This window comes from Salvelinus namaycush, chromosome 31 (genome assembly GCF_016432855.1).
Source record: "Salvelinus namaycush isolate Seneca chromosome 31, SaNama_1.0, whole genome shotgun sequence".
Taxonomy (NCBI): domain Eukaryota; kingdom Metazoa; phylum Chordata; class Actinopteri; order Salmoniformes; family Salmonidae; genus Salvelinus; species Salvelinus namaycush.
The window spans coordinates 3,246,460-3,271,300 of record NC_052337.1 but is presented as its reverse complement, the minus strand read 5'-3'; the positions used below and the strand labels follow the sequence as shown (position 1 = coordinate 3,271,300).

Here is a 24,841-nt window from a genome sequence, read left to right as displayed (position 1 = left end):
TTTTTAAAAGGCACCAAGTTGAAAGACTCATTACATCATCCACTGTGCTGCTTTCCACCATTGCCATTTGACACAAACTGGTCCATTGCTCATGAGCTAACGAGAGACACTTATCCGAAAGCCCTTTGAGGAGGCGCCAGAGACGTTGAGTGTTGGACCGGGGTCTAATCCCTCGCTAAGCTCTAAGGGCACCAGGGCTCCCTGTATCCTGGGTACCTATGAGGAATTAGCTATGGTTCTGCAACAGGGCCTTGAGAAGGAGTGGCGGAGAGAACGGGGAAACCGATATGCAACTTGGAGAGTATCCCCCCTTAACAGTATCATCATCATTCTTTCCGTGAATGTTGTGGCCGGCTACTGCGGCTCAAAGCTCTCCACCTGCCAGGGAACCCCCACAAGTTCTAGAGTGGAAGTGGAGAGTTGTGAGTGTGTGTGAGAGAGAGATAACGAGAGAGAGAGAGAGAGAGAGAGAGAGAGAGAGAGATAACGAGAGAGATAACGAGAGAGAGAGAGATAAAGAGAGAGAGAGAGAGAAAAAGAGAGAGACAGAGATAAAGAGAGAGAGAGAGATAAAGAGAGAGAGAGAGAAAAAGAGAGAGACAGAGATAAAGAGAGAGAGAGAGATAATGAGAGAGACAGAGATAAAGAGAGAGAGAGAGATAATGAGAGAGACAGAGATAAAGAGAGAGAGAGAGAGACAGAGATAAAGAGAGACAGAGATAAAGAGAAAGAGAGAGAGGGGGGGACAGAGAGAGTTCTGAGGTTGATCATGTGATGGAAGGGATAATTCAATAGAATCAACACTCGCTATGACAACACTATGACGACACTATGGCGACACTATGGCGACACTATGGCGACACTATGGCGACACTATGACGACACTATGACGACACTATGACGACACTATGACGACATGGCATTTTTATCTCAGCTGAGGCCAAGAAACACTTAAAAAAGAAGCTCAGTGTAATCCCACAGTGTCATCAATCATTCCCTCCTTAGGTCAACATAAACCTCCAGTAAGGTTTCAGTAGAACAATTGAAGTCAATAACATGGCTGATATCACTCCACTCCTTGGAGCATCTTTGAGCGATGTCTCCTTTCTAACTATGGCTTCATCCCAGCTAAAATGCTCCCACGAAATGAACCCGCAGAGGAGAATGGAACCAAAATGAAACAGACATTCAACACATGGTAATGCTACACGGGATCAATCTGAAATTATATATTTTTTTATACATATTATACAAAAGAACATGTTGTTAACACAAACCCATATCTTAACGAGTCCAGCAACATGGCCAGGACCAATAGCATCACAATGATGGTTCTGTCTGTTGTGAAATAACTGTCCCCCCCCCCCCCCCCCCCTCCCCCTCAGGACATTTGGTGAGGGATATAGCAAACCTACCATTTCTCAAGCCGTAATCAAAACACATCCGTTGTGTGCAACACTACAGCGAAAAGGAAAACCTCCTTTAAACCTGCTAAATTGAATGCCAAAAATGTAGATTTCCACCTAAATAGACATACGCGAAAGTAATTATCACGAGGGCCATAAACAACGCATAGTAATGCTTATTACCCATCACAACTTCATCTTTAAGCACCAAGTGATTTCGTCCCTCTGTGACCAAGAGGTCTCGTTTCAATTCTACAAAATTATTTTGAAATCAATCTGCGAACTTCACAACAAGACGATGCTGCTTTGCTGCAATCGCTAGGCTCCTCCACTTCATATGCCGTATTGTAAGCGGAGCTGCGAAGTTCACAGGCAGAGGAAATCGATCCTTTGTTTGGATAGGCCAGAAAACGTAACGTGTTGGGACAAGCGGGACAACCAGTGCGTTCACAGAGTTCACAGCAATTGATGTTGCGCCGTTCACGGAGCGCACTGTACACAAGAATGTCGGTCGGGAAATGGTCCAGAACTGCTTAAAGTCCCCTAAATAGGGGACTTACCGTTTAAAAAGGTTTTGAATTCCTCGCCAATCAGCGACTAAAAGTCTACATCCTGTTTCTCCCGTATCCAAGATACTATAAAAAAATATATAAAAAAGTTGCATGATTGGTTTGAACCATTCTGCTGATTATGCTTCAGTGGCGTGACAGGTCCTGCTTCAGCGCTCATGCAACATTCAACATCTCAAGTGTTTACGGGAATCCAAGAGAGAATCCCAGATACCCTCCATGTTCATGAAACAGTCCCCAGATGTCCTTCGATGGACAAGGATGTAAAAAGGAAGCTGGAGGGGGCATTGGGATCTTTCAGAGGACCTCTTTCTCTCTGGCCTATGGCGGTGTGCGCAGGTGGCGGTGTGCGGTGTGCGCAGCAGACCCTTCAACAAGCACCCAACCTTCCTTTACATGTGTGGCCATCTTTCCAGAACCATGGAGCCAGCTAGTCATGTTTGGCCTAATTGTGTCATAAAAACAGACCCAACCACCAGCTAAGAGACTGGTCATTTAAGTCTAAATATGGACATTTAAGTTAACTCAGCACTTCCATTTTTGGCAAAAAATGGGGTGGGGGGGGGGGGGAAACAGGATTTATTTCAAAGTGCGCCCGATCTGTTTCTAGTTATGACTTGGCTGAAATGGTAACAAATGCTTCCATTATAAATAGATCATAAACGTAAATGGCAAAATATCAGCAATCCAAGTATATGCTTCTAAATTGCACTTAGCAAAAATGAGGACTGGGAAAATGAACATAACTTCTCATTTGAGACAATTACATTTGTACTTACGTAACTGAAAACAAAGGAATAGCATTAAAGTTAGAAATGTGTGAGATTAAAACAGGCCAATTACAGCAATTAAATTACCGTCAATAACTGTATTTTGGCATTAATGCAATTGCACGACTTGCCTTGGACTGTACAATGCCTTCCAGGGGAAGACAAAAACAAAATGGAATATGCTCCGAGTGTGTCTTTTTTAGTTCCAACTGCCCGCAAATAAGTTTGGACGTTCTACAAAATCCTTGTACCTGTACCAAAATAACAGTGTGTGAATGGACCAGTCTATTTCCAGTAGATCACTGAGTAGGGAGCTGCCTACAGGGCTGTCACCATGAGCATGTTATGGGTCCATGAGCCCCAACACGGGGATAATTAACGGCCCTGTTGAAGAGCTGTGTCCAGCAGGATCGGCAGTCGCTGAGGAACGTCATCGTCAGAGTTGCTCGGACTACGCAGTGTCCGTCCTCACATTAAAAGAGATTCCATTCAAACCAAAGTTTGCTTTAGATTACAACCAGGGTTTCAAATGAAATCAATGTCTTTATTTATTTCTATATCTGTACCCTCCGACTGCCAATAAAGACAGAGATAAGACAAAAGGGGGTGGAGTTGGACGGGGACAAAGAAAGGGAGAAAGAGAAACAAGCTGGCAAAGCGCCCGTGAGATCGGCTAATAGTATTTCCACCCTGTGTTTCCAGTTAGGGAGCCAACGCACGTGAGGCCGATAATAGTTTAATGGCATAGACGTCACCAGTGGAGCACAGTTTGAGATCAGTTGAGATCGAAGCTGCAGAGGGTATGAGCCCAACAGACAGGACCAAGTGGGAGCCAATGACACACAGAAAAAACAGAGGTGAGAGCGTAACACGGTAAGGCCTTTGATGCAAAGCTTTGAAGCCCGGCCATTTTGTGACGGAAAAGCGTAAAAGAAAAACATATTGGAAGACTTCAAATCTCGTTAAAAAAAAGGACCACAAGGAAAACAAGTCTCTTGACTTCTTTGTGTATGTATCCTCGGGCAAATTTGGTATATGCGTCTGTTGTCTGTGGTTTAACATTTTATGTATTTGAATTGTCTTTCACGTCTGAAAATGCTTTGCTACGGGGTGGTTTGAATTATGCCCTACGAAGTGAAAAGAAGAGCAGGTCACGAAATAAGTGTATTCCATTACCAAACACCTATTAAGGTTATCATCCCTCTACCGACGATGATGAGGGTAAATCAAATGATGTCTGGTTTCATTTTAGTCCAGTGATACCAATGGGATTAGGGTGGTGGGAGAAGAGGAGGTGAAGAGATATGTCATCAAGGGAGTAATGAGAGAAGGTAGGCCCCACTGCTCTGCAACTCAATTCATTTCTCCTTAGGGGTTTTCTCTAGACATAGAAAGATAAACAGATCTCATTTTCTTCTTCCTCTACAAGTTCCTGAGGAACAAAGGTTAAATAGTATCAAGTTTTTATAAAAGACAAATCATGCAACCAAGTTCTGAAAAAAAAACATGAAGAAAAAAACCACCAGAAATGTATGAATGAACAACCTTTTGTATGCTATTCTTTTATAAAATAGATAATGTGACAAAACCACATTTCAATTGGTGAATTCAGGAAATGAACAGGAAGAAAAAAAACTGAACTGACCCCTAACCCTGAAACAATGTAAACAAATGGGTTTTGAAGGACTCAGTTAAAACACCATTAAGCACAAATATTGCTATAATAACCAACATGGTGTGTGGTCCTCCCACTACAACTCAGGAAACCATGATATAAACCTAGCTACTCTGAAATATTCCATAATACACTGCTCAAAAAAATAAAGGGAACACTTAAACAACACAATGTAACTCCAAGTCAATCACACTTCTGTGAAATCAAACTGTCCACTTAGGAAGCAACACTGATTGACAATAAATTTCACATGCTGTTGTGCAAAATGGAATATACAACAGGTGGAAATTATAGGCAATTAGCAAGACACCCCCAATAAAGGAGTGGTTCTGCAGGTGGTGACCACAGACCACTTCTCAGTTCCTATGCTTCCTGGCTGATGTTTTGGTCACTTTTGAATGCTGGCGGTGCTTTCACTCTAGTGGTAGCATGAGATGGAGTCTACAACCCACACAAGTGGCTCAGGTAGTGCAGCTCATCCAGGATGGCACATCAATGCGAGCTGTGGCAAGAAGGTTTGCTGTGTCTGTCAGCGTAGTGTCCAGAGCATGGAGGCGCTACCAGGAGACAGGCCAGTACATCAGGAGACGTGGAGGAGGCCGTAGGAGGGCAACAACCCAGCAGGAGGACCGCTACCTCCGCCTTTGAGCAGGAGGAGCACTGCCAGAGCCCTGCAAAATGACCTCCACCACAGTACATGTGTCTGCTCAAACGGTCAGAAACAGACTCCATGAGGGTGGTATGAGGGCCCGACGTCCACAGGTGGGGGTTGTGCTTACAGCCCAACACCGTGCAGGACGTTTGGCATTTGCCAGAGAACACCAAGATTGGCAAATTCGCCACTGGCGCCCTGTGCTCTTCACAGATGAAAGCAGGTTCACACTGAGCACGTGACAGACATGACAGAGTCTGGAGACGCCGTGGAGAACGTTCTGCTGCCTGCAACATCCTCCAGCATGACCGGTTTGGCGGTGGGTCAGTCATGGTGTGGGGTGTCATTTCTTTGGGGGGCCGCACAGCCCTCCATGTGCTCGCCAGAGGTAGCCTGACTGCCATTAGGTACAGAGATGAGATCCTCAGACCCCTTGTGAGACCATATGCTGGTGCGGTTGGCCTTGGGTTCCTCCTAATGCAAGACAATGCTAGACCTCATGTGGCTGGAGTGTGTCAGCAGTTCCTGCAAGAGGAAGGCATTGATGCTATGGACTGGCCCGCCCGTTCCCCAGACCTGAATCCAATTGAGCACATCTGGGACATCATGTCTCGCTCCATCCACCAACACCACGTTGCACCACAGACTGTCCAGGAGTTTGTGGATGCTTTAGTCCAGGTCTGGGAGGAGATGCCTCAGGAGACCATCCGCCACCTCATCAGGAGCATGCCCAGGCGTTGTAGGGAGGTCATACAGGCACGTGGAGGCAACACACACTACTGAGCCTCATTTTGACTTGTTTTAAGGAAATTACATCAAAGTTGGATCAGCCTGTAGTGTGGTTTTCCACTTTAAATTTGAGTGTGACTCCAAATCCAGACCTCCATGGGTTGGTAAATTTGATTTCCATTTATAATTTTGTTGTCAGCACATTCAACTATGTAACGAAAAAAGTATTTAATAAGAATATTTCATTCATTCAGATCTAGGATGTGTTATTTTAGTGTTCCCTTTATTTTTTTGAGCAGTGTACATATGTATAAACCTAAACATTCCGGTCTATGATGTGAATGCATTTGTGAACCTATGATTAAACATAGAAACGTTTCTTTATAAGAATTCTTGAAGGACTCACCTGGTTGAACCTCCGTGTAAACGCTACCACGTTGGGCGCCAGCCGGTGTTTCTCCTTCCTGTTCCATCCACAGCTAGCCAGCTCCTGCAACACAACAACACACACAATCAATGTGATGGCTAACTCAACAATGAACAATGGTGGAGCTAAAGTGCCTTTAGAAGTATTCACAACCCTCCCCCCCCCCCCCCAAAAAGTGTGTTACAAATTGGATTAAATTGAGATTTGTTGGCATTGGCCTATGTAACCGATGTGAAATGGCTAGCTAGTTTGCGGGGTGCGCGCTAATAGCGTTTCAATCGGTGACGTCACTCGCTCTGAGACCTTGAAGTAGTTGTTCCCCTTGCTCTGCAAGAGCCGTGGCTTTTGTGGCGCGATGGGTAACGATGCTGAGGGTGGCTGTTGTTGATGTGTGCAGAGGTTCCCTGGTTCGAGCCCAGGTAGCGGCGAGGAGAGGGACGGAAGTTATACTGTTACACCTACACACAATACACCATAATGCCAAAGTGGAAATATGTTTATTTTTATTTTATTGTTACAAATTAATAAAAACTAAAAGATGAAAATGAGTCCATAAGTATTCATCCCCTTTGTTATGGCAAGTCAAAGTTCAGGAGTAAAAATATGCTTAACAAGTCACATAATAAATTGCATGGACTCAATATTAATAATAGTGTTTAACATGATTTTTGAATGACTACCTCATCTATGTACCTCAGTAAGGTAACTCAGTCAAGCAGTGAATTTCAAACCAGATTCAACCAAAAAGACCGGGGAGGTTTTGCAATGCCTCGCAAAGAAGAACACCTATTGGTAGAAAAAAAAAGACATTGAATATCCGTTTGAGCAAATATCTCAAAACATGCATCCTGTTTTCAATAAGGCACTAAAGTAAAACTGCAAAAAATGTGACAAAGAAATTAGCTTTATGTCGTGAATACAAAGTGTTATGTTTGGTGCAAATCCAACATCACTGAGTACCACTCTTCATATTGTCAAGCATAGTGGTGGCTGCATCATGTTATGGGTATGCTTGTAATCGTTAAGGACTGTTTTTCAGGATAAAAAAGAAACGGAATAGAGCTAAGCATAGGCAAAATCCTATAGGAAATCCTGGTTCTGTCTGCTTTCCATCAGACACTGGGAGATGAATGTACCTTTCAGCAGGACAATAACCTAAAACATAAGGCCAAATATATACTGAAGTTGCTTACCAAGACGACAATGAATGTTCCTGGGTGGCCTAGTTACAGTTTTAGCTGAAATCTGCTCGAAAATCTATGGCAAGACCTGAAAACGGCTGTCTAGCAATGATCAACAACCAACTTGACAGAGCTTGAACAATTAAAACAATTATAAATGTGCAAATATTGTACAATCCAGGTGTACAAAGCTCTTCAGGAGTTACCCAGAACAACAAATCAGCTGTAATCGCTGCCAAAGCTGATTGTAACATGTATTCAACCCTTTGAGTCAATACATATCTAATCAAGATATATTAGTCTTCCACTTTGACATGAGTATTTTGTGTACGTCGTTGACAAAAAAAAAGACAATTAAATCCATTTTAATCCCACTTTGTAACACAACAAAAATGTGGAAAAAGTCAAGGGGTGTGAATAGTTTCTGAAGGCACTGTATAAGAAACTACATGAGAATGAGAACAACGAGGGTAATTAATTTCAAGGTTCATAGAGATGTCATGCTAAATTGCACAAATCAGTTGTAAACTTTCTGAAGGGCACAGCAAAGCCTTGTAAGGGCGTGATCTTTAGTTACGTGAAGAACTGAAAAGCCACTTGTATGCACATCGACTTAATAAATATGTTAGTTTTCCCCCCACAGCTTTGAATACATGATCTAGTTTCAATTCTTGTTACGCACCAATTACTTAATTCACATTGATTATTTTCATTAACAGAAACATATACATTAACAGAAACATATACATTAACAGAAACATATACAAGCCATTTGGTGGCAGTGAGAAGATGAAGCTTCTATTTGATATTCACTTTACAAGAATGAAGATGCCCAAAACTGGAATTAATGAATTCATATCACGGACACTTATGGACTGTCACATTGCATTACTTGCAATGACAAAAAACAAACCATAAACAGAAGTCTTCCAAGCGCACCGCAACTCGATAGTTCCACCTCAATACACTCTGTCCTTTCTTTCCACCATATATTTTAACAGATGTTCCGATATCACAGGCAAGCAAGTCTGCAGGGAGACGGTAAGCCAAATGATGTTCCTCTGGAAAAATAAAGGACATAACTGTGTCCCACAAGGCTGTATAGAGGAAGTCTGGGGAGTTTTATATATATATATATATATTATTTTTTTTATCACATTTTCCCCTTGGTTTGCGATGAGAAACCATTGAGCCAAGATCCTCTAAGAATTCAACCAATCAAGAAGAGGCAACTGTTAAATAAACCCACTTATATACACTGGGGCCTGAGGGCCTCTCCAGGTTGGTGTTAGCAACAGCTAACAAACAGCAGCTGGAGCTCACAGCTAATTACAGAAAACAGGAGGACCACCAAAGTTATGGTCTTCAGGACACTCACACAAAGTGCTGCTTTATTTTCAAATTTTTACGCCGTTTTCCTCCTTAATTTCTCTCGTTTCATCGCTGCAACTCCCCATCCGGCTCGGGAGGCGAAGGTCGAATCATGCGTCCTCCGAAACATGACCCGCCAAACCGCGCTTCTTAACACCTGCCCGCTTAACCCGGAAGCCAGCCGCACCAGTGTGTCGGAGGAAACACAGTTCAATTGACAACTGAAGTCAGCCTGCAGGCGCCTGGCTCACCACAAGGAGTCGCTAAAGCGCAATGAGCCAAGTAAAGCCCCCTCAGCCAAACCCTCCCCTAACTCAGACGATGCTGGGACAATTGTGCGGCATCCTATGGAACTCCCAATCACGACCGGTTGTGATACTGCCCGGGATTGTGATACTTAACAGGAGGCCTCTCCCTCACGCTACCCTTTAACCGGAGGCCTCACGCTCCCCTTTAACCGGAGGCCTCACGCTCCCCTTCAACCGGAGGCCTCACGCTCCCCTTCAACCGGAGGCCTCACGCTCCCCTTCAACCGGAGGCCTCACGCTCCCCTTCAACCGGAGGCCTCACGCTCCCCTTCAACCGGAGGCCTCACGCTCCCCTTCAACCGGAGGCCTCACGCTCCCCTTTAACCGGAGGCCTCACGCTCCCCTTTAACCGGAGGCCTCACGCTCCCCTTTAACCGGAGGCCTCACGCTCCCCTTTAACCGGAGGCCTCACGCTCCCCTTTAACCGGAGGCCTCACGCTCCCCTTTAACCGGAGGCCTCACGCTCCCCTTCAACCGGAGGCCTCACGCTCCCCTTCAACCGGAGGCCTCACGCTCCCCTTCAACCGGAGGCCTCACGCTCCCCTTCAACCGGAGGCCTCACGCTCCCCTTCAACAGGAGGCCTCACGCGCCCCTTTAACCGGAGGCCTCACGCGCCCCTTTAACCGGAGGCCTCACGCGCCCCTTTCAACCGGAGGCCTCACGCTCCCTTTCAACCGGAGGCCTCACGCTCCCCTTCAACCGGAGGCCTCACGCTCCCCTTCAACCGGAGGCCTCACGCTCCCCTTCAACAGGAGGCCTCACGCTCCCCTTCAACAGGAGGCCTCACGCTCCCCTTCAACAGGAGGCCTCACGCTCCCCTTCAACAGGAGGCCTCACGCTCCCCTTCAACCGGAGGCCTCACGCTCCCCTTCAACCGGAGGCCTCACGCTCCCCTTTAACCGGAGGCCTCACGCTCCCCTTTAACCGGAGGCCTCACGCTCCCCTTCAACCGGAGGCCTCACGCTCCCCTTCAACCGGAGGCCTCACGCTCCCCTTCAACCGGAGGCCTCACGCTCCCCTTCAACCGGAGGCCTCACGCTCCCCTTCAACCGGAGGCCTCACGCTCCCCTTCAACCGGAGGCCTCACGCTCCCCTTCAACCGGAGGCCTCACGCTCCCCTTCAACCGGAGGCCTCACGCTCCCCTTTAACCGGAGGCCTCACGCTCCCCTTTAACCGGAGGCCTCACGCTCCCCTTCAACCGGAGGCCTCACGCTCCCCTTCAACCGGAGGCCTCACGCTCCCCTTCAACCGGAGGCCTCACGCTCCCCTTCAACCGGAGGCCTCACGCTCCCCTTCAACAGGAGGCCTCACGCTCCCCTTCAACAGGAGGCCTCACGCGCCCCTTTAACCGGAGGCCTCACGCGCCCCTTTAACCGGAGGCCTCACGCTCCCCTTTAACCGGAGGCCTCACGCTCCCTTTCAACCGGAGGCCTCACGCTCCCCTTCAACCGGAGGCCTCACGCTCCCCTTCAACAGGAGGCCTCACGCTCCCCTTCAACAGGAGGCCTCACGCTCCCCTTCAACAGGAGGCCTCACGCTCCCCTTCAACAGGAGGCCTCACGCTCCCCTTTAACCGGAGGCCTCACGCTCCCCTTCAACAGGAGGCCTCACGCTCCCCTTCAACAGGAGGCCTCACGCTCCCCTTTAACCGGAGGCCTCACGCTCCCCTTTAACAGGAGGCCTCTCCCTCAAACTCCCCTTTAACTGCACTCCAGACAATACCCAGGTATAGGAATTTTCTACACTTCTTTTATTATCGAGGTAGAGTGTATACAGTGTCTAGGAAGTAGGAAAATGTTTCAAACTATGGTATGGGAAGTAGGGGGTGCTAATAAAATGAGCAACAGGGAGAGCAGCAATTTATGCTCAGATTATTTAAATTAGAACAGTGGCCATAAATTCACACTGTCAAACGGTTTCTTAAATTACATTGGGCCTTTACAAGAGATAGTCAAAATGTACACACAATCCCAGCTAGCAGCTGCAGTAAAAAGGCAAACATTTATCACACATCCTCATCTGCTTTTTCAAAAACAAGACAGCTGAGACAAATGCTCCTGTACAAAGTAATTCTTCACACATTTTTTTTTTTTTAAAGGTGTTCGCAAAAAAACTATATTCCGGTTCCAGAGTATGATGCAGGCTTTCACACAGACACACTACCTCATCCCACCCCCTCCCCACCCATGCATTTGGTGGGAATCTCCCACCTCTTTCATTAATCTCATTCCAAGTCCTGGAACATTCAGAAGGCTCCCATGTTGGGAGGAGACGGCACGATTTAACAGTGAACTCCTTTCCTTTATGGGAAATTCCGCTCGCTGCCTTGTGATGTCTGATCTCTCAGGTTTAAAAAAATAAATATCATATTTATATAGACTTTCCACCTCCATTAATTCTTCTGACTTTATAGGACATGCCGTATGGGGAGCAGATTTATAAGTTAGAACTCTTTCCTCCCTGAATCAGCAGGTTTTCTTAACTCTTGTCGGGACCGTTGCCATGTGGGTAAAGCCATAGGCTGGAGACGTCTCACCTCAAAACTTACCACACTGGCTGAGTTGTGCTCTTAAAACTCACTTTTCCTTGTAGAAAGAAAGAAGGAAAGAAAGAAAGCAACAAAGGGTAGGAAGTGGCCATGAGAGAAAATAACCACTTCTGTATTTAAGCCACGTTTACTGTACTGTATACAGGAAGTAGAGGGTGGATTCTCTGTCACAGAGTGCTCTTACTGCGAGGGGGTTGGACAACATGTGGAGCCATTGTAAATGCATGCACCAATGTGTTCTATATGTGAAGACTTACATTCTGCCTTTCTATAGCTCATATCCGTTTTTCATCAACAAAGAACAAGACTCCCTATGGCATCTTTGCCCTTAACTTTTAGACATCTCAGATTCAAAAGACTTGACCTGGCAAAACATGTCAAGTTGAGAAAGCGTTTCCAGTATTCACCGTGATGCACGAGAGGAAAAACCAACTCATCAATACTCCCTTTTCCGTACACAACATACAGTACTTCGTCTCTACAGCCAGTTGCTTGGTGGTCAGAGGGTTGGCAGGTGGCTGGCTGTATGACCAGGGCCCAAGACCACCCTCCCGGTGCAAGGGGAACACTGACATATACCACCCACTCTGTATAGACAGAGTCCTTCCCCGCACCATCACTTGGTACTGCTGAAGGCCAGTCAACATGACCAAAACAAAAAGTCAGTCTACAAAAAGGAATTTTTCACACCCTGAGTACATCATTGTTTGCAGGGGAGTAGGAAGTAATACAATAGTTTACACCTACGGTGACAAAGATGGACTAAAACGAAGCACAATAAAAATGTGAATATTTCACCATAACAATGTGGAAGATTTCCTAATGTCTAAATTAAGTCATCTAGCAAATTGCTATACATTAAAAACAACCACTTGGATATGCAGCACCCAAACAATGACAGGGTGTGAATAGGCAGCAAAGCTTTCAGAGGACTTCTATTCTAGTTTCATCTAATATATTGCTGCTGTGAAGAGATATATTTATTTATTTAGTTTTCCATTGCTTTGTTGCTACTTGAGTATCTTCTACACGGCTCAATTAAAAAAAGGGATTACGGCTGTGCATGCAAAAATGGCATGATTCTCATACAGACCTTGAATTGAAATATCTTGATCTACTACAAGAAATCAATGTTTTGTTCCACAGGTCTGAAATATCAACAAACAAAAAAAAAGGTAGGAAACTAGGACAGTCAGTCAGTCAATGTTGACAAGGTTAAACTCTCTTTAGTGGTACTTTATAACCCCTAGGACTCAAAATGATCTTCAGTCTCTCAAATCACTGTTGCCATGACAGCATTAGGTTAACAGATGTTGCCTTGCCTTGTGAATTTGCTCAAAACCTACAAAGTTCTGAGCTGACTTCCAGAAGGGTGATGCCCTAAGCAGCTGTGAAGAAAGGCTGGTAATGTGTTCACTTTTATTTTTTATTTTTTTTTAAAGATAAAATGGGCACCAGTTAATATTTATACATCTTGAAATAATTTTAGCATTTAGGCATCAAGTTAGATACATCTAAAATAAACAGATTACTGCATGAGCAGTCGAAAGCAGTTTCGAAAAAACTGAAAATCCTAGGTGACGTAAACTTCTCACTTTACATCTGTATAAACGAAGGAAGTACCAACGGAGTCAGTAGGTTACGAAGTAATTGGAGAGGGACCCCTGGAGTGAGTGTGTGTGTGTGTGTGTGTGTGTGTGTGTGTGTGTGTGTGTGTGTGTGTGTGTGTGTGTGTGTGTGTGTGTGTGTGTGTGTGTGTGTGTGTGTGTGTGTGTGTGTCTATTGAAAAGGAGTGACTAGTACATTATGTTGCAACATTGCAACATCCCTGCGGTCACTAATAAACCAGACATGTACAGTATCTGACAAGTGCTTACATCAACGCTTCGCAAACTATCGCCAGACATAGAAATATGACGCCATTTCAGGGCTATTGAGTTTTACTGTACACTGTGCCAGTATATTACACAGCAGTGATTTATGGTGTTGTTTCACAGCATCTAGACACACTATCTGTTTATTATTTATTCAATTGGGTAATGTGCAATGTCATCCAAGCAATATTTGTGTATAAAAAATAATCTGTCATAGTCTTTAAAGTGTTGCTAAATACAACACACATGACGAGCAGTCCTCGCCCATTCGTCTAAAAGGGAGAGGGAAAGATACAGCTCAGAATTCAGATCCATGAAGGAGAATTCTCTACTACCTGTTGATACAGTTTCATATAGTATACCAGAAAAATGTGTACTTCACTCGGCTGCACGGCGGCCACTACCCTCGGCTGCACGGCGGCTACTACCCTCGGCTGCACGGCGGCCACTACCCTCGGCTGCACGGCGGCCACTACCCTCGGCTGCACGGCGGCCACTACCCTCGGCTGCACGGCGGCCACTACCCTCGGCTGCACGGCGGCTACTTCACTCGGCTGCACGGCGGCCACTACCCTCGGCTGCACGGCGGCCACTACCCTCGGCTGCACGGCGGCCACTACCCTCGGCTGCACGGCGGCCACTTCACTCGGCTGCACGGCGGCCACTTCACTCGGCTGCACAGCGGCCACTACCCTCGGCTGCACAGCGGCCACTTCACTCGGCTGCACAGCGGCCACTTCACAGCGGCCACTTCACAGCGGCCACTTCACAGCGGCCACTTCACAGCGGCCACTTCACAGCGGCCACTTTACTCATGGGATTCACCATTCGACAGAGTTGGGGTCAATTCCATTTCAGGAAGTAAACCAAAATACCAATTCCAGGATTGTGGAGTAATACCTACATGTTTCAAGCAGACCACTATATTGCCCAAGAACGCCAACGTAACCCAGTATAAATGACTAATCTCCCCGTAGCGCTCACATCTGTAGTTATGAAATGCTTTGAAAGGCTGGTCATGGCTCACATCAACACCATCATCCCAGACACACTCCAATTCCCATAACACCACAACAGATCCACAGATGACGCAATCTCTATTGCACTCCTCACTGCCCTCTACCATCTGGACAAAAGGAACACCTGTGTGAGAATGCTGTTCATTGACTACAGCTCAGCGTTCAACACCATAGTGCCCTCCAAGCTCATCACTAAGCTAAGGACCCTGGGACTAAATACCTCCCTCTGCAACTGGATCCTGGTCTTCCTGACGGGCCGCCCCCAGTGGGGAGGGTAAGCAATAAAACATACACCACACTGGCCCATCAGAGGTTCATGCTTAGTCCCCTCCTGTACTCCCTGTTCACCTCCTGACTGTGTGGCTGCGCACGACTCCAACTCCATCATTACGTTTTGACACGACGGCGGTTTTCCTGATCACCGACGACGATGAGACAGCCTATAGGGAGGTCAGAGACCTGGCAGTGTGGTGCCAGAACAACAACCTCTCCCTCAACATCAGCAAGACAAAGGAGCTGATCGTGGACTACAGGAGACGAAGGGCCGAGAATGCCCCATGCACATTGACATTTACCCGTGAAGCGGGTCGAAAGCGTCAAGTTCCTCGGTATCCACATGACTAAGGAATTATCATGGTCCCCACAGACACACACCAACTCAGTCGTGAACAAGGCAAGAAAACGCCTCTACCCCCGCAGGAGGCTGAAAAGATTTGGCATGGGCTCTCAGATCCTCAAAAAGTTACACGGCTGCGCCATTGAGATCTTCACTGGCTGCGTCACCACCTGGTACGGCAACGGCTTGGCATCCGACAACAAGGTGCTTACAGAGGGTAGGGTAGTGCGTACGGCTCAGTACGTCACTGGGGCCAAACTCCCTGCCATGCAGGACCTCTATACCAGGCGGTGTCAGAGGAAAGCCTTATAAATTGTCAAAGACTCCAGCCAACCAAGTCACAGACTGTTCTCTTTGCTACCCCAAGGCAAGCGGTACCGGTGCACCAAGTCTGGAACCAACAGGACCCTGAACAGCTTCTACCCCAAAGCCATACGACTGCTAAATAGTTAGTTCAATAGTTAAACAAAAAGCTACCTACATTGACCCTTTTTGCACTAACTCTCTTGACTCATCACATACACTGCTGTTACTGTTAATTATCTATCCTGTTGCCTAGTCACTTTATTCCTATCTACAGTATATGTACATATCTACATTCCTGAACAACAAAAAAACAATGCATTTAGTATTTTATTTGGATCGCCAGTAACTGTTGCTGAAGCAGCAGCTACTCTTCCTGGGGTCCACAGACATATCTATTCCAATCCATTACCCCATAGGAAAACATGATAGCCGGCTGCAATGGTTTCCAGCAACTAATTATTTGAACCTGGGCATAATGTATTAACAGTCCCTCGGGCTGAGGCAGTTTATAAGGTGACTACAATTAAAACAATAAAAAAACAAGCATTAGAAGGCCAGTAGTCAGCGAGTGGAGTTCATTTTCACTCAAGTAAAGACTTTGCCTCCATTTATTAAGTTCATAAAATCTTATTTTAGTTCAAATCTGTGTTTAAGCTAGGCTACTAAGTCAATTTTTTTTCATTTCAGATAGAGAAACCCAAGGGTGTCTGGTACCTATTATGGTGTTAGAATAGTCAGGCTTGTTAGAGTTTAGGCTGCTGGGAAATTGATACTCTTTAATTACCCGATTTTTCCAGTGTTAAATATCATCCTTCTTAATTGGACGGCAAACTGTTGATTCTTTGGAGCAGAATACGTTTTAAAGTCCTTTGCCACGTTTCTCCCAAACAAATCGTTCTATTTGGAGAAAAAACCACCTCAGGGCTATGTTCACAAGGCCAAAATCCATCAGAGAGGTTAGTCTTAACTGGGCGTTTAAATAATTGCCAGAATTGCCTTTGACCCTCTCTCATTTGTACACGATCTACAGATATCAACTGACCGTGACATGTCATGTTGTTCCTCCAAACAGCGTAGACACGTAATCTGTGAAATGCTGCCAGGTAGTCTGATTAAACATTGCCAGGCCACTATATTTTTCGTCTACACCAAGGAATCTCTACTTTCTTTCCAAATAACTGACGTTATAAAAGTAGACAGTTGTCAAGGGGATGGGGAAAATATAATCACGTCTTGTTGATATGCAGAGTCACACTCTGCATTGACCTCTGCCCAATTTTCTTTTTTAAATATATAGTTTTAGACACTTCAGAAATGGAGTGAGGCGGTTATTCCATCTAAACAGCTAAATGTCAAATACTGAGGAGCTGTACACATCCTACTATCCCTGTCAAGTGGAATCCACGCTACAAGTGACACTGAAATGGATAACGTTTCAATCAGGGGCAACTTAAACACAGACTGTAAAACTAGCTTCATTTTAATCTTAGGAGGACTGAAGTGGTCAACAAAATCAGTTGTCACGTCTATTGTCTATTTTGAAGGTCCTTTTGTAGATGTTTCTATGCTCACCTGCCCACGGACTGCAGATGTACAGGAAATTAGGTGCACCTCTATGTATGCTTTTTTTGTTGTTGTACATTGTCCACGTCCAAATAAATAAAGGTAGTATTAATTTCACCATTACGATGGTTTTAATATGTTTCGTCTTTGAATGTTTACGTATTGGCAAAGAGCAGGTGTTTGAATCTCACTGGAGGAGTTGTCAGCAATTCTAGCATCTTGAGCATAACCAAGGCACTGGCTCCAATTAAAACGCCTCGCCTTGACTCATGAGAACAGCATAAACCTCTGCACTCCTATTTAAAAAAAAAGGCCTGCTCAGAGGAGAAGAGTTGGATGGGAACAAAGGATTTGATTAGTGAAACTAGGCCCGTTTTTTTTCCCGCATTGGTGACTGTTACTCATTAACGATACCCAGAGCCGTCACGCACTTTACACTTCAGACGTTTAGGGCTGCCTGGAACCTTGGTGCGCTCCAGGGTCTTCTCACGTAGACCGAGCCTTTTCTGGATTTTCACAGACGTACGAAGGGAACTTTTTTGCGCAAGGTCAGGATGGAGGAGTTCTCTCAGATCGGCCCTGCCTTGGCAAAACGGAACACAATCATGTTCGGAAAATGTACTGGTTTCCAAATGAGTGTTTTATTTCCGCCCTCAATCCAACTATCGACTGCATATATGTTATCTTCATTGCCACGCCACCCTTCTGACACTACGTCTGCTGAAGGGTAATAGTTTGATTGCCCAGTGCCTTGGACTTTCTATCACACAGACATCAAATAACTTGCTGCAACACAGAATACAGTGCATCATCAGCGTCAATGGGGTGGGGGTCCGAGGTTGTCTGTCATGCAGTGATACACAGTGAATCCCCTAATATGACTCTCATCAAGTAGAAGAAATGTAATAATATGATGCTTCTCATCAACATGACATCGAACCTTCAGTTAGACCAGGGATGGGAATCAGATGCGGGGTGGGGGGGCACCAAAATCTGAACTCATGAGGGGGGGGGGGGGGGGGGGGGGGGTCGCAGTAGCTCGTGGGTCTACGTACTCACATCCATACCCCACGCATGCAGTCAGAGCCGGCCTTTTTAAGGGGGGCCCTAAGAAAATACAAGATGGCTAAGTAGTGGAGCATCCAGCATTATTTATTAATGACATGAAACAGACTCCTGTAAAACAGGTCTGGATCAGACATTTTCCATTTACAACAGCTGAACCTCCGTTCACCATTCAAATCATGCATCTCATTGTGGACGAACACACACACACACACACACACACACACACACACACACACACACACACACACACACACACACACACACACAGGTCTTTAAGTCAAGGTATGCTTTGGTCTTTTTGAGCATCCTCTCCAATAACACGGAGTTCAGGAAACAGTGTTTTTCTCTTACCTCTGGATGGATCGCTTTGAATACTGGAGCGTCCATCAATGTGATTTGACCCTAAAATAACAAGAAAAAAATATATATTCAACCTTCCAATATACAGAAGAGTAATGCATGTCTAGAGTCTAGAGTAAATGGCTGTGGATTAACTTTGAAGGACGTCCACAGAGGAAAAGAATACATTATCATTCCTAATTGGTGCAGTTAAAGAGCTGCTGTACATCACAAGGCCTTAAAATGGTGCTCTTGGGCCAGAAGAGTCTCCAGTTTCACATTCAACAGAATAATAAATTAAACAATAGAGTGATTTAACATCTCCATCGAGGTATGTCTTCTGGGTATCTTTGGTTGTACTCACAGCAAACTCCTCGGGCGTCACCTTCAGCACGTCAAACACAACGGCATCGTAACTCTTGGAGAAGTCCAAGCCCGGCCCATCCAGAGAGTCCGAGCTGCTGCTTCCCTGAGTTCACAGAGAAAACACCAGAGATAGATTGGTACATGTTGTGAGGAGGGGGATAAGCAGAAGAAGCAAGACAAAACAATATAAATTAACCCAACAGACTAAAATATTTTCTTGGGTGTTCATTTTAAGGTTGACCAATTGGAGGTGGGCCAAAAGCAAATACATCAATCCAACAGATACAGAGATGTGATGAATCACACACACACACACACACACACACACACACACACACACACACACACACACACACACACACACACACACACACACACACACACAACAATCAATATTAGATAAAGAAATAAGCTGAAGAGACAAAGTAAGAGTAAATGCAGAGCAGAGAAACAAACAAGCCCGACAGTCACACAATCTGCACATGGACATTTACAACACACCATAGAAGTGTTTCCCAAAACATGATTACTACTACCCCCCCCCCCCCCCCCCCCCCCCAGCCAGTTATTTAAGGTATTCAAGTACAAACGTAACAGTATTGCTTCCGTCCTTCTTCTTGCCCCAACCTGGGCTCAAACCAGACACCCTCTGAACACATCAACAACTGCCTCCCAAGAAGCATCGTTAGCCGTCGCGCCACAAGCGCATCCAATTATGTGGAAACTCGCTGGAAGCACAAGGAACTGTTTAGGAGAAACACCCTAAACCGGTGTTGACCAATCCTCGTCCTAGGGACCCAAAGGGATGCGCACATTTTGGTATTTGCCACTAAAACACACCTGACTGAACTAAAGACTCGACGATGGGTTGATTGTTTACTCTCTGTTATAATCTATGCATAAGTCACTTTAATAACTCTACCTACATGTATATATTACCTCAATTACCTCGTCTAACCGGTGCCCCCGCACATTGACTCTGTGCTGGTACCCCCCTGTATAGTCTCACTATTGTCATTTTACTGCTGCTGTTTAATTATTTGTTACTTTCATTTCTTACTTTCTTTAGGTATTTTTTCTTAAAACTGCATTGTTGGCTTGTAAGTGAGCATTTCACTGTAAAGTCTACACCTGTTGTATTCAGCGCATGTGACAAATACAATTTTTGATTAGTGGAATCAAGTAATTGAGAAACACTGTCCGAAAAGATGAGATGATGCCAACCAAAGGGTTTAATCCGGTCAGTTTACTTAATTCAACTACTCAAGGGCTTGATGAAGTTGACCAATGTGCTTAATCTGGAATAGATCATATGAATGGAACAGCTAGGAAACTGGAGGAGAGGTTTGGGAAACCCTGCCATCTTGTCCTTAATAAACCAGTGGAACAGCTAGGAAACTGGAGGAGAGGTTTGGGAAACCCTGCCCTCTTGTCCTTAATAAACCAGTGGAACGGCTAGGGAAACCAGTGGAACGACTAGGGAACTGGAGGAGAGGTTTGGGAAACCCTGCCCTCATGTCCTTAATAAACCACTGGAACAGCTAGGGTAACGTAGGGGCTTTATACGTTACACAGCACTGAAAGCTGAATTGTTAGGAGGAAGACCAGTGAAAGACCTGCCCCATCCTCTATCAATATATAGTACCAGTCAAAAGTCTGGACACACCTACACATTCAAGGGTTTCTCATTATTTTGACAATTTTCTACATTGTAGAATAATAGTGAAGACAGCAAAACTATGAAATAACACATATGGAATCATGTAGTAACCAAAAAAAGTGTAAAAATCAAAATATATTTTAGATTCTTCAAAGTAGCTACCCTTTGACTTGACAGCTTTGCACACTTGGCATTCTCTCAACCAGCTCCACCTGGAAGGCTTTTCCAACAGTCTTGAAGGAGTTCCTACATATGCTGAGCACTTGTTGGCTGCTTTTCCTTCACTCTGCAGTCCAACTCATCCCAAACCATCTCAATTGGGTTGAGGTTGGGTGATTGTGGAGGCCAGGTCATCTGATGCAGCACTCCATCACTCTCCTGCTTGGTCAAATAGCCCTTACACAGCCTGGAGGTGTGTTGGGTCATTGTCCTGTTGAAAAACAAATGATAGTCCCACTAAGCGCAAACCAGATGGAATGGCGTATTGCTGCAGAATGCTGTGGTAGCCATGCTGGTTAAGTGTGCCTTGAATTCTAAATAAATCACTGTCAGTATCACCAGCAAAGCACCCCCACACCATCACACCTCCTCCTCCATGCTTCACGGTGGGAACCACATATGCGGAGATCATCCGTTCATCTACTCTGCGTCTCACAAAGAAACGGCGCCTGGAACCAAAAATCTCAAATTTGGACTCATCAGACCAAAAGGACAGATTTCCACCGGTCTAATGTCCATTGCTCGTGTTTCTTGGCCAAAGCAAGTCTCTTCTTCTTATTGGTGTCCTTTAGTAGTGGTTTCTTTGCAGCAATTCAACCATTAAAGGCCTAATTCACAGTCTCCTCTGAACAGTTGATGTTGAGATGTGTCTGTTACTTGAACTCTGTGAAGCATTTATTTGGGCTGCAGTTTCTGAGGCTGGTAACTAATGTACTTATCGTCTGCAGCAGAGAACTCTGGGTCTTCCTTTCATGTGCCGGTCCTCATGAGAGCCAGTTTCATCATAGAGCTTGATGGTTTTTGCGACTGCACTTACTTTAAATTAAAGTACTTGACATTTTCCATATTGACTGACTTTCAGGTCTTAAAGTAATGATGGACTGTCATTTCTCTTTGCTCATTTGAGCTGTTCTTGCCATAATATGGACTTGTTCTTTTACCATATAGGGCTATCTTCTGTATACCACCCCTACCTTGTCACAACATAACTTATTGTCTCAAACGCATTTAGTAAAGAAATTCCACAAAAACGTTTAATAATGCACACCTGTTAATTGAAATGCATTCCAGGTGACTACCTCATGAAGCTGGTTGAGAGAATGCCAAGAGTTTGCAAAGCTGTCATCAAAGTAAAGGGTGGCTTCTTTGAACAATCTCAAATATAAAATATATTTTGATTTGTTTAACAGTTTTTTGGTTACTACATGATTCCATATGTGTTATTTCATAGTGTTGATGTCTTCACTATTATTCTACAATGTATAAAATAGTAAAAACAAAGAAAAAACACCTTGAATGAGTAGGTGTCCAAACTTTTGACTGGTACTGTAGTTCAAGGAGACTTCGTCTCCATGGTGAGATCAAGTCAATAGGCTTCAGACAGGTTGCTATCTAAACTCAGCAAAAAAAGAAACGTCCCCTCACTGTCAACTGAGTTTATTTTCAGCAAACGTATCATGTGTAAATATTTGTATGAATATAACAAGATTCAACAACTGAGACAAACTGAACAAGTTCCACAGACATGTGACTAACAGACATGGAATAATGTGTCTCTGAACAAAGGTTAAAATCAAAAGTTAGTCAGTATCTGGTGTGGCCACCAGCTGCATTAAGTACTGCAGTGCAACTCCTCCTCATGGACTGCACCAGATTTGCCAGTTCTTGATGTGAGATGTTACCCCTCTCTTCCACCGAGGCACCTGCAAGTTCCCGGACATTTCTGGGGGGAATGGCCCTAGCCCTCACCCTCCGATCCAACAGGTCCCAGACGTGCTCAATGGGATTGAGATCCGGGCTCTTCGCTGGCCATGGCAGAACACTGACATTCCTGTCTTGCAGGAAATCACACACAGAACGAGCAATATGGCTGGTGGCATTGTCATGCTGGAAGGTCATGTCAGGATGAGCCTGCAGGAAGGGTACCACACGAGGGAGGAGGATGTCTTCCCTGTAACGCACAGCATTGAGATTGCCTGCAATGACAACAAGCTCAGTCCGATGATGCTGTGACACACTGCCCAAGACCATGACGGACCCTCCACCTCCAAATCGATCCCGCTCCAGAGTACAGGCCTCGGTGTAACGCTCATTCCTTCGACAATAAACGCGAATCCAACCATCACCCTGGTGAGACAAAACCGCGACTCGTCAGAGAAGAGCACTTTTTGCCAGCCCCGTCTGGTCCAGCGACGGTGGGTTTGTGCCCATAGGCGATGTTGTTGCCGGTGAGGTCTGGTGAGGACCTGCCTTACAACAGGCCTACAAGCCCTCAGTCCAGCCTCTCTCAGCCTATTGCAGACATTCTGAGCACTGATGGACGGATTATGCGTTCCTGGTGTAACTCTGGCAGTTGTTGCCATCCTGTACCTGTCCCGGAGGTGTGATGTTCGGATGTACCGATCCTGTGCAGGTGTTGTTACACGTGGTCTGCCACTGTCAGTCCTGTCTCAGGTGTCTCACAGTACAGACATTGCAATTTATTGCCCTGGCCACATCTGCAGTCCTCATGCCTCCTTTCAGCATGCCTAAGGCACATTCACACAGATGAGCATGGACACCTGGGCATCTTTCTTTTGGTGTTTTTCAGAGTCAGTAGAAAGGCCTCTTTAGTGTCCTATGTTTTCATAACTGTGACGTTAATTGCCTACCGTCTGTAAGCTGTTAGTGTCTTAACAACCGTTCCACAGGTGCATGTTCATTAATTGTTTATGGTTCATTGAACAAGCATGGGAAACAGTGTTTAAACTCTTTACAATGAAGATCTGTGAAGTTATTTGGATTTTTACGAATTATCTTTGAAAGAAAGGGTCCTGAAAAAGGGACGTTTCTTTTTTTGCTGAGTTTACCTTTCCATTCAGTGTGTTCAGATCAGTACATAGATAGGATCGATATCACTCCTATCAATTTTGGCTGAAGTAAAATCAGTCCTTAGTTCTTACCACTGAGGAGGCGGAGTTGATGCTGGCGCCATCCGAGAGACCGTTCCTACGGTACATGCTCACGACGACGTGCAGCGGGGGGGGCGACCAAGGCCCTTAGCTGGACAGCACACATGACCTCTCATCCATATCTGGAACAAAATAGAAGAATGTTCAAGGTTTCATTTGGAATAGCAACAAGAAAAATGGGTCTGGGATGGAGCAACAGTCTACAAATCATAGGCTACAGTTAGCAGTGGTTTCCAAAATGGTTTTGTGATGTAAATTGGACACAAAACCAAATTAGCAACACCACCTTAAGAAATGTTCTCTACTTGGCCCGAAACAATAGCTGGCTTTAACATGATGAACCACCTCATTAGAAGTAGGCCCTACAGTTTTGTAGCAAATATCCCACAACTGCAAAGCAAACAATGTGAACCGTCAGGTCAAGACTGAACAGGGTAATTCCACAGTAACACTTCAACAATGATTTCCAAGTTATGTTTTTGTATTTTTTTTTTGTACATTTAAACCATTTTTTCCTTCCTAATTTTGTGGGACACTATGAGCTGAACATAACAGTACGTCAGTGGAAGGGAGGACAGTAACAGGAGACACTATGAGCTGAACATAACAGTCAGTGGAAGAGAGGACAGTAACAGGAGACACTATGAGCTGAACATAACAGTCAGTGGAAGAGAGGACAGTAACAGGAGACACTATGAGCTGAACATAACAGTATGTCAGTGGAAGAGAGGACAGTAGCAGGAGACACTATGAGCTGAACATAACAGTATGTCAGTGGAAGAGAGGACAGTAACAGGAGACACTATGAGCTGAACATAACAGTATGTCAGTGGAAGAGAGGACAGTAACAGGAGACACTATGAGCTGAACATAACAGTATGTCAGTGGAAGAGAGGACAGTAACAGGAGACACTATGAGCTGAACATAACAGTATGTCAGTGGAAGGGAGGACAGTAACAGGAGACACTATGAGCTGAACATAACAGTCAGTGGAAGAGAGGACAGTAACAGGAGACACTATGAGCTGAATATAACAGTCAGTGGAAGAGAGGACAGTAACAGGAGACACTATGAGCTGAACATAACAGTATGTCAGTGGAAGAGAGGACAGTAACAGGAGACACTATGAGCTGAACATAACAGTCAGTGGAAGAGAGGACAGTAACAGGAGACACTATGAGCTGAACATAACAGTCAGTGGAAGAGAGGACAGTAACAGGA

General features: G+C 45.1%; 1 protein-coding gene across 1 annotated transcript in view; it reads right to left on the bottom strand.

Annotated features, from left to right (window-relative positions):
- LOC120026320 (ras-specific guanine nucleotide-releasing factor RalGPS1-like) overlaps positions 1–23,734 on the bottom strand; it is a 202,082-nt gene extending 178,348 nt beyond the window's left edge. Inside the window, exons 1-4 of the mRNA XM_038971157.1 lie at positions 23,611–23,734; positions 18,788–18,892; positions 18,436–18,486; positions 6,208–6,291 (exon numbers count right to left, since the gene is read on the bottom strand). Coding sequence (XP_038827085.1) covers positions 6,208–6,291; positions 18,436–18,486; positions 18,788–18,892; positions 23,611–23,667 — 297 coding nt within the window. The 5' untranslated portion in view covers positions 23,668–23,734. The remainder of the gene's footprint in view (positions 1–6,207; positions 6,292–18,435; positions 18,487–18,787; positions 18,893–23,610) is intronic.
- Positions 23,735–24,841: the final 1,107 nt, after the last annotated feature.